Raw genomic sequence first — 15,413 nt, 5'->3', positions numbered from 1 at the left:
GCAGCATATGTACTGTAAATGGTATTTTGTATTCTAGTGCTACGCGACGTGGACATAGTGCAGCTTCTCAATGAATCTGAAATAAAAACACTGATGATGGCGAAGGGTCGACTTATCAAGACCCTGAAATAGACGTAGTTTCTGGTCAACGTAGCGATGACCATTATTGATGCGGACTCGTCTAGCTCAGAAAATAAATATGACTCGGAAAATGAGGCTGATTACCCTTCTGCCAGCAACCGTCGGGCAAGGACTCAACGTTGAGGAGTTGAGAAGCGTAGCTTTGTGCGTACGCGTGGTGAATTTCTGATTTGGTGAAGAAAATAAAACCAAATAACCAATTACCCATGCTGTTTACCTATAATTATTACATTAACTACTACATACTAAGCACGAGAGTTCTTTAATAAGAACAAAAGTATGGATTAGTTGACTTAGTGCAAAAAAGTTTCTTTGGTACTGAATAATGTTTGTTCTAGCAAAAATCGTATAGTCGGGTTTGAAACAGATTAAATTGCTGCTATAAGTTCAGGACTCAATGACTATAATACATTTGATCTTTTTAAAGGACATTCGGTTATAGTGACATGTTCTTCGTAGCAATACCCAGGACTCAATTATGAACGCCATTTTGTTCTTTTAGCAGGCACTTGGGACTTAGGAGGATAGATAATAGGTGAACTTCTTTCACACGAACTGACTTTTTACTTCATATATTACCCCGTATGTTTTCTTTAGCTAGATGTAGATATCTAGAGTTATTTTAAACAAGAGAAAAAAATAACACGATTTAAATAAATTAATTTACGGTTTAAACTAATCTGTTAATTATTTTTTTGTAATTAACTAACGACCAATAACGATTGTCGTTAAGGAAGTGTATATACCTTATGCGCTCGTTTGAATTCAAATTGATCATCTAAAAATATTCATGGCTAGTAGGTACATTTTCTTACTTATTTAAATTATTCATAAGAATTCCAACAACTATATATAATTACCTATATAATCTATAGTTCTCCGTAAAGATAATAAGCAAATAGCTATAGGTGTAGATCAGTATCATCAGTAAGGTAAGATCTAAGACCCTTTACAAAGATGATATAAGAAGATGATACATATGCATGTATTAGGTAACTAGGTATCATCTAGATACTAGGTATAATCGCGATCAACAGGAAGCGGTGCGGTGTAGCGGTGTAGCTCGTTGTTGAAGCGAAGGCGCGCCAGCTCAAATATCATGTGCACGTTGGCCGACCGGTGGGACTCACCAGTCACCGTGGCTAAAGCACTGGGTGCAGTGCAGCTACATGCCCCATTATATGTAAAAATCTGTATTAATAGTATGTTTGTACTAACCCTAGATTTAAGATTTAAGTATTAGTATTTAGTATGTATGTTACTAACACATTATGGACTTTTGTTCGAAATAAATTATTATTGATTGATTGATAATTAGGTAGGTAAGGTATACCTACCTACCTAATTTAAAGATCCAAGTTAAATATCCCAGACGCCGACCTGTCTGTAAATTTATACTTACTTACCTAAAGGTAAGTGTTCATGCCACATTAATCTCTTAAAACACCATGTATTGACTTGTAAAAATATTGTTTATGATTTTACCTGTCTTAAATGCCATGCAATTTGGCACTTTATTACAAAACCGATTAGTGCCATAATGAATTACTGGCAAGACATGAACACAGTTACAAGACTACCCCTCCCCGCTAACAATGCTTAATCTGGAGCCGGCCGGTGTTTTGCATTGCTCATTACAAACTTGTGTCTTACACCGTGCGCTTGCGCTTGTCTTGTCTGTGCCCTTAGAATTAGTGAAACAGTGTGATAATAGTTTTAGTGATGGCAAATATTATTGACGTGGAAATGGATACCTGTGAACCAGATAGCACGGTGGAAATCATCGTAAGTTTCATTTTAACCGAAATAATGTGCTTGTTATTTTCATAACTACAATTTCTGCAATAACAACGATACTTATATTATAGTTACTATTGTTCTATGCTCATAAACTATATTGTTGACGTTAGGTGTAGGTACCTAATTACATATATTTAAATAGATCTAACATGACTATAAAGTTTAAATCTCAAATAGTAAAATAACAGCAGGTTAAATACTACTTCGTTTATGTTTAAGGACGTCGAAGAAGAGGCAGTGACTGAGGAGCGAACTCCGCTGCAGGTTATGAATTATGAGCTTGTGGAAATGCAGAATATGTGTGCAGCTATGGGTAAGCATTAGTTGTTGTATATTCATTATATTCACTTTTCATTATTTGAATTTAGGTAGAAAATCAATTGATTAAAAGCACAAATGCACCTTGAAATAGGTATTTCAGGTAGGTTCAGGTGTACCTACTTATGCAGAAGAACTAGAAAGGTAGTTTAAAAATCACACGTGACCAAAGTTGTATAAGTACCTACCAGTGTTGGGCATTCAGGAATAAAATCATTATTTGAATAAGAATTCGTCGGAATCATAGAGTAACTTATACTAGAGCGGTACTGTCATAGTAAATTTTGTAACCCCAGTAAATTCACTGCCATCTGTCGACACACTTTTAAACTAAAAATGAAGATTTATAAAAATACGATAGAATGTATTTAAATATAGATAAATGATTTTTTTTATTTGCATTAATTATTTTTATGATTTTGACCCATGTTCTTTCACTGATATGCGTTAAAATTGTTAAATAACAAACGAAACCGTCAACGCCATCTATACGACTGTAGGCCAAAACTAGTAGCGCCCTCTGAACGAGAATCAAATTTTCATGATTTTCGAGGCACGTTTTTTCCTTAGACTGTATACATCTATTACGGAGTTATATCTATCTTTGGTCGGAATAAAATCGAGTTGATTTTATTCCCGTCAAAATTATTCCGCTAATTTTGGCCGGGACTAATTTGTATGTGACAAAATTGAATGGGAATAACTTATTCTTATTCAAATAAATGTAATCATGATTTTTTATTCCAAATAATATTCCTGAAATAAAAATGTGGTCTGGGTCTGGGTACCGTATACGCGTTACGTATAGATAGAGGTAAATAATTGTAGTTTCTTTCTTGTCTAATTTATACCTATTTGTATGCAGTATAATCTTACAAATTGACTGTCACATAGTCTTGGTACCCGTATTGCTTTTAATGTGATAACAAAATCATCAGGTACAATTCAGCTGATCTGATCGAATGGTTGGTAGCGAAACTTCAAATGGCTGATTGTACGTAAACTAAAGTAACAAATAAAAATACATGTTTCTAAAGGTATGATGAGTAATGGCTCGATGTGGTGTATTCCTATTTCTCCCCGCCGGGCGCATATGTGAACAGGCGCTTCATATAAATCATTTCCATATGTCCCCGCCTCATGTATCGCGGCGGCCACGTGGGGTGGGAACAAATGGGGAATACACTCTTGATTTTATTGTTTTAGAATTATGTTTAGTAGTTTTACTGTCCGAATTACTAACGATACTTATGGTGTTTTTTTTTTAAAGTTCTTTTGATATTTAAAATTTGCATTTATTATCAGACGGAAAGATAACATAGGAACAGTATTCAAATCGTTCGACACCCGGGTGCCGCAGTGCTAACAAAGAATTCACCAGCCACGACTTAATCCTATTTTTATTGCCAAATTGCCAATGAGTAAACAAACAATCACAGTCACACGTGAAAATTAACACGTCAAATAATACAATACAACTCATGCTGCGGCTTTCGATAAATCTAGCGATAAGCGTAGGACTCTTTTCTTACCTGCTCTAATTTACTATCTCATTCACTTTCCGTGGATGTGAAAGAGATAGCATACTTAATACATACCTACTTATATTGTAAAGTTTCTTGTATGCATACATACCCCGACTATCATGTTTTAAGTTTGATTACAACTAAACTCATAACTCATAACATCAAACATTTATTCAGTAAATAGGCCACAGGGGCACTTTTACATGTCAATTTTTACAAACAATAAAATTAACCCAAAATTACAAAAAAAAACAATTACATAAATATAAATGTAAAATTACACAAAAAAAAACTAATAAAAAATATACAAACAACAGAAGTATTAAAATTGTTTAGTGATGTAAAAGTCTCTGGGTGTCAGAGATAAAATGTATATAATAATAAAAAAGATATTACTCATATTACTTGCATTTTTATTCCACTATCCATACCTACACCTTTATTATATAGATACCTGCAATGGTTGCAAGCAATTACAAATAAGTCAAATACATAAAGGTACTAATTTCATTGTAAATTACTTACTAAAAAGCCGCATTAACCAGTCGCTAACCTCTTTAACTAAACAAATTAGCCCAAGCTACTATACTTTCCACAAAATTCTGGGTCCATTACGTTTAGTCATTATATAGTTCCCTTGTTCACTTTATAGCTTTATCACACAGCTACAAAGTAAGAATTATGAAGTTTCTATAAACTCTCTGAGGTATTTAAAATTTGCATTTGTTATGAGACGGAAAAATAGGTAACAAAGAAATATGTAATATCAAAAATCGTTTGAAACACCGCCTGCCGCACGCACGTGTTTATTAGCAAGTGCTAACAAAGAATTTTAACAGCTACGACTTAAACCTATTGTTATTGCCAATGAGCAATGGCGGTCTTAAGTGCAAACACGCCAAATAATACTATACAATTCATGCTGCGACTTTCTACACATCTAGCGATAAGCGCCGCAGGTTCTTTTTTTACCTGTCATTTACTGTCCGTACGACCGTAGGTGTGTCAGAGTTAGCATATGTAAGACTTTAAGGCTTAAGGTTGATAGGAGTAATAAACAAAATAAATAATACGCAAAGGATAATACATTGAACCATCACAGAATTTCGCTGTTTACTTTCTGTGTAGCTTCATCATCAAATTACCATCAACGTTTCAAAGGCACCAAAAAAATGTTCCTATCTACATATTAACATAAACTCTTTTTACGCTAAAAAAATTTCAAATCTATCCCACCATTGAAAAGAGGGGTGAAATTCATTTTACAAACTATAACCAATTGTACTACAAAAGTTAATCCAATTCAGAATAACATTTTAATTGAATAAAACTTTATTTGGGATAATCCTACATCGGGACTAATTAGTCCGTTTTTTATTCCTCATTTAAGATAAAAGTTACATGATTTAGTCCCGTTCATTTTATTCGGGACTAACGAGTGCAAGAATTATTTTATTTCAAATCGATTGGAATAAGAATAACATTTCTGTTTTTATTCTTATTCTTATTCAAGTTAATTTTTGCCCAACACTGGTACCTACGTAGACTCCATCTTCATCAGACTATGTGTTGTGTCAGTACCTACCTAAGTACCTCCATGTAAATCAAAGATAGATATAACTCCGTAATAGATGTATACAGTCTAAGGAAAAAACGTGCCTCGAAAATCATGAAAATTTGATTCTCGTTCAGAGGGCGCTACTAGTTTTGGCCTACAGTCGTATAGATGGCGTAGACGGTTTCGTTTGTTATTTAACAATTTTAACGCATATCAGTGAAAGAACATGGGTCAAAATCATAAAAATAATTAATGCAAATAAAAAAAATCATTTATCTATATTTAAATACATTCTATCGTATTTTTATAAATCTTCATTTTTAGTTTTAAAGTGTGTCGACAGATGGCAGTGAATTTACTGGGGTTACAAAATTTACTATAACAGTACCGCTCTAGTATAAGTTACTCTATGGTGTAAATGAATACCACGGTAGATAGATACGTGTCAAATCGACCTCGCATAGAATAGTTGAGCTATTCGTGCCATTTTTTTTGCTGGAGTCCGCTTGACAGGTTTTTATTAATGATATTATTTTGTTTGTATATAAATATTTCAATTTATAAGGACACCAAGATTGATGTTACGTTTTCACCTAGCTTCTATGACAGTAATCAGTACCATGGACGAATAAAACAAGAAGTTCTACAACGTCTATACAAAATCGCATTCCTCTTATATTCAGCTTATTGCCAGATGGCGTCACTATAACCAAAGATATATATGTAACTCCGTATAAGATAAGTAAAGTTTAAGAAAAAAACATGCCTCGGAATATCAAGAAAAAGTTATACTCCAATCAAAGAGGATATAATAAGATAGAGCGGTACTGTCATAGTAAATTTTGTTACCACAGTAAATCAGTAAACTTTAAAACTAAAAATGAAGATTTATAAAAATACGATAAAATGTATTTAAATATACATGGATAAAGAATTTTTTTTATTTGAATCAATTATTTTTGTGATTTTGACCCATGTTCTTTCACTGATACGTTAAAATTGTTAAATAACAAACAAAACCGTCATCGCCCTCTATACGAGAGTAAGCCAAAGGTAGTGGCGCCATCTGATCGAGAATAAAATTTTCGTGATTTTCGAGGCACGTTTTTTCCTTAGACTATCAATCTATTACGGAGTTATATCTATCTTTGCTCCAATTGATGGTGCCACACCTTTGGCCTATACTCGGGTAGATGGCGTTGGCGACACCGTTCCGTTCGATATTTAACAATTTTAACACATATTAGTGAAAGTAAATGGGTCAAAGTCAAAGTCATGGCGCTGAATATTGGAGGAACGCCACTGTATGTTATACACTATCAACTATCAGTCTTCTAAAAGTCTTTTTTTTATTAGTCTATGTCAGCAGTAACTCATTTTTTGTATATTTTAGTGGCGGCCAGTATTAGAGACAGAGACCGCGTCCGTTCACAACTAGAGGAAGCCCGAAAACGACGGGCGAGCGTCACGGAGGATTATCTGCAGGTGATGCAGTCGAGTAAAAATGCTACTCGAAGCCTCGCGGATGTCAAAGTGAGTACCTAATAGTCTTAGGGCCAGTTGCACCAACCACATTTGACAGACAGATCAACATCACTCAACAGAGGACTATGAAAATTCCCATAAAATAAAATTTTGCGAACGCTTTAACAGTGACAGGCGGTTTGGTGCAACCGACCCTTAGTCACCTTAGCGGTAATACTCGTAGTCTCCAAACAATGTTTTGTTTATTGACCGAATCAGCCAGCGCGAAAGGGAGCGATAATGCGTCTCCGTTCTAGCTTGGGCCACAGAATATATAATAGTACTAGGTACAGAAGATTCACTCCCTAACAAAACGCGTCTACTACGCGCAAGGCGGCGCAAGCGTGTGCAGGCGGGCGTTCCGTAGCGTTGCGCGGCAATTACTATGGAAAAACCTCAAAATTGAGGCGGCCGCAGGTACTTGTAGCGACGCGACGAAATCGCGGAGAGAGACCAGTATTGGCCGAACGTTAATTGCAATTAACCATTAACCAGTACAAATTGAACCGTAAACTTTAACCGTCCGTTACGGGTTACGGTTCAATTTGTACTGGTTAATGGTTAATTGCAATTAACGTTCGGCCAACACTGAGTGAGACACACCTGCTTGGGCATAAAATGGTCCGAGCAAGAATCTTGAGCGTAAAAGGATTCAAAAGCAATAAGAAGTGTCAATAATTTTGATCTTATGTTACACATTTAACTTTTAACCTTAGCTGTAAGAAGAAGAAGGAACACTTCTAGGATAAAAAACACAACCTGAAAGAAATTACATCCTTCGTCACTTGTTACATGATAAGTTCGCCTTTTGTACAATGTGTTTTCCTAGGTGTAATAAAGATTACATAAATAAATTAAATTCACTCATGCTTTCTTAGGGTAAGTATTCTAGCAATAAAGTGAAGATACACAATAGTAATTTGTTATTCAACTGTTTTTCCAGGCTTCACTTGAGAACGCAATGACAAAGCGCGTTGCTCTGCTGAAAGAAATCGAAACTGAAAAGATGTGGAGACCGCCGAGCGCTGAAATGTGTCTAAAAAAGCAGCAGGTAATTGTAATTATTTCAATTATGTTATATACCTATAAAAACAATGCCGACAACCAATGAGTTAAGTAGGTACTAGGTAGGGAAGGTTTGCGGCAAGTGCGATGGGCACCTTTGCACCCGGTACAGCTCGCGGAGGTATTTTAGAATAAGATATTTTATTTTACATTGTACTCTTAGTTTATTTAGATACATTAAAGATTTAAGTTATTGTTTTGTGTGTAAAATTTCCTAATTGTATGTTACTTTAAATGTGTGTTTTTGTTTATAAATACAATAAAATGGAAATATTTACCTACGTGACAACGAAACTCAGACCCGTGATATTTTAAATATTTTAATCCAGATAAGCCAAAAACTAACAGATCTTACCTCTGGATTTTTTTATGATTTTCCGATATATTATCAATTAACCACTACAAAAACAAACAAAAAATATCGGTGTTATAACATCTGGTAGGTGAATGTGGGGTTAAATTGAAAAGCTTTCGGGCCTTTAAGGCTTTTCTAGCTCCAGAACCCCTTGATCGATCTTGCTCATGTTATATTGCCCTCAACAACACGTTAACCTAATTTCATTTACTTAAATTAAAACAAAGGGTCTATAGCAGGCTAAGCGAACAAGAAGTGCCCCCAACGACGGATTTGGTCATTCTTTCAGGTGGTGTACTGGCAGGACCTAAGAACACTCTACGCTTAATATCAGTCCTCGATCTTCTTTTGTTTTCGAGTTATTCAGTATAATATTTGACACATAATATTATCTGCATTTGTTTTTTGCATTTAAATCAGCCTCTTGCCCAGTTTTTATGCATTTTTTCTTCCCGTCCATATTTTTTCAGACTGACACTTAATGTTATTCATTTTCCAACACAAAATGCAAAAAAAAACAAATGCAGATAATATCATGTGCCAAATATTATCAATGTTGACATGTCATCGTCGATGCATTATAAAATAGGTTTATTAGATTAGAAGAGATTGTATTGTACCTACACACTAACTTATCTTCACACTGCACTGGTACTTTATTTTTAATACAGTTGCTCAAAAAGTGCTACTTTACGTAGCTGTTTAGCGTGCGGAAAGTTGGTTTTCGCGAACTAGTGCTTTTTACTTTCCAATTTTTTTTAATTTATACTTGTTCCAATTCATGACTACTTATTGATGAGTGTTAATATTAGTTTCCTTTAAACGTCGTAATCAACGTTAAAACCTAGTGTTAATGTAAGAATACGAAAAATATACATATTTTATAATTTAATTACTTACCTTATCACCATTATAACACGTTTATTGTTTAATATTGAATATTGAAAAACCATTCTTAATATGTTGTCTGAATGGAACGGAATAGCTGCCGAAACGCCTGTCAAAGAAAGCGCGTTTTTTCTTACTTTTACTACCTACTAAGAGGCGTTTTAAGTTTCCAAAGTTTTTATTTCTTACTTGTTGTTTTTATAATTTTTTCGCAACTGTATTAAAAAACGTCGTTCGATACACGTCCGGAAATGTCATTCTTCACTCGTCCCGAGTCTTGCCACTCGCCTACGGCTCGTGGCAAGATATCTCGGTACTCGTGGAGTAATGACATACTTTCCGCACTAGCATCGAAATGTACTATTATATACTAGTTGTGCCCGCGGCTTCGCCTGCGTGGAATTTGGTCTGTGTCAGTAAGCGGCTAATTCACCCCTAATTTATCTCCCTCTCCCCTGTAGGCGGGACTGGAAGTAAAGTTGACAGATGGATACGCTAGAGGACTGTAGTCCAGATAAAATATTTTACAATTAGGTACCACTAAATAAAACTACACTCCAAAATATTTTTTTGCCCTTATTCAAATTTTTGACGCGATTTAAACGACATAGAGTAGTAGGTGTATATCGAACGATACAGTACCATTTTTGTATTTTTACGTCCTTGACTGTACCTATCCGAATCATGTCCATGGCAAATATCATCCAAATCGGTCCTCCAGTCAAATCAGTCTAAGCATGACGTCGGCGGCGCGCAGCGTCTGCCCCTACGACTTATTGTTGATGGTCATGGCCACGTCATGGCGTAGCAGACGCTCACGGGAACCTGTAGGCGCTTAAAGCGGAACTGGAAGTTGCTCGGGATAATGGGGGATGCGCGGGATGAACACGGCTTCTCTGGCGCCACACTCCGTCAGGATCTGCGCCTACATATGTATTGCGTACGATGTCTTTGGGATCACAATCGAGACTCGCGCTGGCTTGTCGTTTCAGCCGAAAGCGAAGCGACCTGCCTGGCTAGAGCGCCACTGAGTCTCTCACCGTAGTCTTTCTCAGACTCCTGAGACCGAGCCCCTTGTAGCCTCAATGCGTTGCGAGACTTTTGCGAAAGATTCGATTTTTTTCTGGAAGGCATGGTATCGCGTATAAGTCCCAAATCGTTTGACAATTGCTCTGCAAACGACATAGAAAAATGATTTTTTTTTTAATTATTAAGAGGAAAGGGCACGGCCGCTTCTCCATACAAACCCAGTCTCCATTTTCCTCTATCATTATGAAAATATTTTTAGGTACATAATTTGTTGTAAGTATATTTACCATAGCTAAACGCTACGTTTTCTACGTTTGACTTTTTTAGATTTTTTGATTATTTCAAAAATTAGGAGCGAAAAACTGATTTCAGGCAATTTTTTTAATGCTTCTAACTTTTATAATAAGTAATTAAAAATTCCAAAAGCACATACGTACCTACACGGGACATAGCTGTAGAATTGTAGATGATACACAACTAATTGTGTCAAAATATTTTGAATAATGTTAATAACAAGAGAGGAAAATGAGGACTAACAGTTGTACGAAAAGGTGATTTCGCGCGGTCCTCCACTTTCGTCTTAAGTGTTTAAAAGATGCGATACGTATGACAGCAGCCTCCCCCGCCGCACGAAGCTGGGGATTTACAAGACCTACGTGCGGTCCCGCCTGACGTACGCAGCTCCAGCCTGGTACGCCCTGACGGCTGAAACCAACAAAAAGAGACTGCGTGCGCAGGAGAATGCGACCCTACGCACGATAGTCAACGCTCCCCGCTACGTGCGGAACATTGACATCCACAACGGACTGAAGTGGCAGAGCCTGGACACCTTCATCGGTCACCTCTCGAGCAGGATGTCCGAGCGCGCCGACCACTCCCGACACCTCCACCTACAGGGCATCGCGCCGCTCCACGCACGCCCGCCGGACAACCGCCGCCGTTAGCGCCAGCTCCCCAGGGCACTGGTGCCGGCAGCCGAGGAGGACGAGGGCCTCAGCAGCTGAGAGGAGCCGCAAGCCGCAAGCTGCAAGCAGGCCCAAGTCAACACCCACAAAGCCATGACAGGCCATCTCAAATGGCCAGGCACAGCCAAAAGAAGCCAAGCGAAATATGAGGCACTAAAATGACCCGCCCGTTGTAACGGGCGGCGAATGAAACCGCCAAAAATCCGCCGCAGGGATGGGAAGGCAACTCACCCCTCCACGGAGGTGTGAAAGAAGCACGAATAAGATACGTATGAATATAGATGCGATATAATTACGATTAGGTATTTGGCAGAATTAATCTTGGTGTTCCTAAGATGTGTTTAAGAAGTGGAGCTACCCACATTTTTGTTGTAGGGGGGTGGGGATGTTTAAGATTAGGTTCTAAGTCATTTAGTATCATTTTAAACTAAATCAAAAGACGTACGTATACGTAGATTTCATGTAAATCAGTTCAGGCGGTTATTATTTATTCCCCCTACAATATTACACCTTCCTTTTCAGTTTTAAGGTAAATTTTTTTTGGATAAAAACTACCCTATGTTCTTCTACGGGACTCTATACCTAATTTTATCTAAATTGGTTCAGCGGTTATTGAATCCCATACGAATTTCCACCTCCCTTTTCACACCCTTAAGGGATGATGTTTGAGATTAAAACTATCCTATGCTCTTCCTTAGGACTCAAACTATCTCTATACCAAATTTAAACTAAATTGGTTCAGCGGTTATTTTTTCATATTTTTAAAAAGTATTATTTTTTCATATTTTTTGTATTTCACTCCGGAATGGTATCATTTTGATATCATAAATGAATTCGGCATACCCGATTTATACCAAAACGATACCTAACTTAGCCTAGTAGCTTAAGGCCGTTCCATCGGTTTTCCGCTGTCTTTGTCACATTTCGCAAGAAAGAACGGGAAAGAACATACGCGCCAAGTGTCAATTTTGTTCGAATTTTGTCGGTTTTTATTTATTTTAAAAACGTTACCTTACAACATCGAAATTCTAAAGCTATGAAATTACTATTTATGTTAAGATTGTTTTTTCTTCTTTTTTTGTTTAAAGTATCACATAATAAATAAGCGAGTAAAGTAGGATTAAAAGTCCGAGTTAGAGGTTACTTTAAGAATTAATTGTATCGAGCGAAGTGTCATAATTCGTGTATCGGAGTTGTTAAAGATAATATAGTCAAGAATTACATATATTCTTTCCACGTCTACGAATATCAACGCCTCTTAGAAAAACATGATCATATAAGATTTTTCGCCTTCTGGCTCAGGGAACCGCCTTAAATGATATAGTTATCAAGATAAAGTTTTTAACCCCTTTTTCACCACCTTGGGGGATGAATTTTTAAAAACGTTGAAAGTAATTTTTTTGCTTTTTAATATAATACCTTTTTGCAGTTTCAAATTCCTAGTTTAAAATAAAATTTGCACCCCAAGACAAACTTTCATCCCATTTTCAACCCCCTGAGGCGTTTTTCCAAAAACGTCGAAATTACTTTTTTTTGTAATCGTCTATTATACCTTTCTAAGAAGTTTCAAAGCATATGTAATATTCAAACTTTCAACCCCCTTTTAATCCTGTTAGGGGACGAATTCTTGATAACGCTGAAATCACTTTTCCTGTATTAATAATATGCCCATATACAAAGTTTCAAGTAACGCACTCGAAAAAAATTTGATCTCCATACAAACTTTTAACCTCTTTTTCAATTCCTTAGGGGATGAATTTTCAAAAACGCTAAAATTAGTTTTCTTGTATTTCAATAATATATCTTTTTACGAAGTTTCAAATTGCTAGCTTAAAATAAATCTTGAACCCCATACAAACTTTCATCCCTTTTTTAACCCCCTTAGGGGTAAAATTTCTCAAATTTTTATAGCCTATAACCTGGCCGTGGATTTTTTCGACAGATTAGTAAAGTTTGCATCAAAATCCGTTCAGCCGTTTTTATTTGATGTGCGGTCAAATAAACAGACAAAAATTCTAAAAACTGTTGAAACGTGTTCTGTTATCGATTCTAAGTATCCCCAGCCAATTTTTTTTCGAATATCTTCCATGTACAGACTTTCGACCCTCTTCCGCTTTATTATATGTATAGATGCTAGTAACTATACTTGTTCGATAATGTTTTTTTTGACATGACGCACGAAGATTTATGCAAATATTTTTATATGTGTATGTAGTGGGTATTAGTGGCTACTCATGCATATTTCTTTTGTAGGTGTACCCTCCGCGAATAGTAAAAAAATAAATAAAAAAAAATGTTTTTTTTTGATAATGAAGTATAAGGACATGATGCAAGTTAAAAATATGCATTTTGTAGTCTATTTTATTATTGTCAAATATAATTTTGTTTGGTTCATCTAACTTGAACCGCCGGACGGAAGCCGTGGCTCCGGGCGCCCTGTACACTCTTGGCAGCGGTCCGTCATGAGTGAGCTACGAGCGGTCGGGTTGAGCTGGAGCGAGGCCAGAAGGGTCGCTGAAGATAGGAAGGAGTGGCGCGAGCTTGTGAAGGCCCTTAGCACCTCTGGGGTGCCATAGGACAACAACAACATCTAACTTGAACAGTTTACAAAATATGACACTTTCAATGATACGCTGATTATTTTACATTATCCTGAATAACTCAAAAACAAAAGAATATCGAGGACTGATATTAAGCGTAGTGTTCTTAGGTCCTGCTAGTACACCACCTGAAAGAATGACCAAATCCGTCGTTGGGGGCACTTCTTGTTCGCTTAGCCTTCTAGACCCTTTACTAAAGTTATTGCGTAACAATAACAAACTATTGCTTTGAAAGTTCAGTCAAAAAACATTTAAATGCCGGGACGTGCCCCTAGCCAGCCGTGTGTTCCAAGTTGAATGTCAGGTCTGATTGAGTTGGAAATCGGGGTCAATAATGGACTAGTCAAAATTGATGTAAGAGAATCTGAAAGGCCCTTTAATATAAATCCGTAGTCGAAATTATAAAAAAAAAACTGCAACCATCTTAAATTCAATCAACATTCATTTAGACATTTGTTATTCAATCACGTCGAAAATTAAATACTAAGATGTCTATAAATCTACTCTATATAGTTTTTGGCGAACCGCGAGTTTTCAGTTCGGGACGAACTACTGGTAATATGTATTGTAGCATTGACATTCTTATTTGTATGTATTTTCAGGAACTAAAGGAACGAGTAGAACATATGAGAGCCATTTTGGGTATGGGCAAAGTACGCACACCAGATGATTGTTGACTTTGTAATGAGGTAAGTAATTTTCTGTAAAAGTATATCTGTTGTTTACTCTAAATATTGACGATTCCGAATAAATTCCCTGTTTTTTTTTTCAGATCAACTACATAGAAGAGTAGGTACACTCTTCTTATTACTAGTCTAAAGTTATAAGTACATATAATATAATACTACCCGTTCGCTTCAAGATAGCCGTCGGCGACCGGAGGGGCCCACTGACTATCAGTCCGCCGGACGATATCGGCCTGTCAGTTGTTCGGGACTGTCAAATTTTTGTTCTAACTGACAGGCCGATATCGTCCGGCGGACTGATAGTCAGTGGGCTCCTACATGGTTACGTCACGTACAATAGGGATGATGACATGTTGAATTTTATAACAAAATCTAGTAACATAATTAGCAAAGGAGTAATTTATCACAATAATGTAGATATTAAAATAATATATGGAAATAATACAAAAATACAGGACTTGACGGTTTCAAAATTTAAGTAATTTTTCAACTTCCAAAAAGGAAAAAAATATTGTATAGCAACTATAAACATAAACGCAATATTTCACCGACAAAAAATTTCTTATTTTGTCCATACCTACATTCAAAATGGGCTCTCAGTGAACTTGACGTCACGTTCACTTATCGTTTTGTTAGAAGCCTTTCGCGAGTGAAGTACGACCGTCTGGCTTTAACTATTATTTCTGACTTTTATATTGCTTTAATGCAACGGGTTCCATATAGACATTTGATCCCAAAGGTGCCCACTGACTATCAGTCCGCCGGACGATATCGAACTGTCAGGTAGAACAAGAATTTGACAGTTCCGAACAACTGACAGGCCGATATCGTCCGGCGGACTGATCGTCAGTAGGCCCCTTAAAAATAAACCTGATCGATTGATACCATTAATGAAAATTTGTCATCTAGCCTCATAAATCATTACGTACTCAATTTTTAAACGCTCACTTTATTAAAT

General features: G+C 36.5%; 1 protein-coding gene across 1 annotated transcript; it reads left to right on the top strand.

Annotated features, from left to right (window-relative positions):
- Nucleotides 1-1,540: 1,540 nt before the first annotated feature.
- Nucleotides 1,541-14,683, top strand: LOC134746585 (uncharacterized). The gene is made up of 6 exons (XM_063681008.1): nt 1,541-1,926; nt 2,161-2,254; nt 6,737-6,876; nt 7,811-7,918; nt 14,372-14,458; nt 14,542-14,683. Exons 1-5 carry the CDS (start codon nt 1,864-1,866, stop codon nt 14,444-14,446), a joined length of 480 nt encoding a protein of 159 aa, XP_063537078.1. The 5' UTR covers nt 1,541-1,863; the 3' UTR covers nt 14,447-14,458; nt 14,542-14,683.
- The last annotated feature ends 730 nt before the right edge of the window (nt 14,684-15,413 follow it).

The sequence above is a fragment of the Cydia strobilella genome, chromosome 1 (genome assembly GCF_947568885.1).
Source record: "Cydia strobilella chromosome 1, ilCydStro3.1, whole genome shotgun sequence".
NCBI lineage: Eukaryota > Metazoa > Arthropoda > Insecta > Lepidoptera > Tortricidae > Cydia > Cydia strobilella.
Note: the sequence above shows the minus strand (reverse complement) of the source record. Positions and strands in the feature narration are given on the sequence as shown.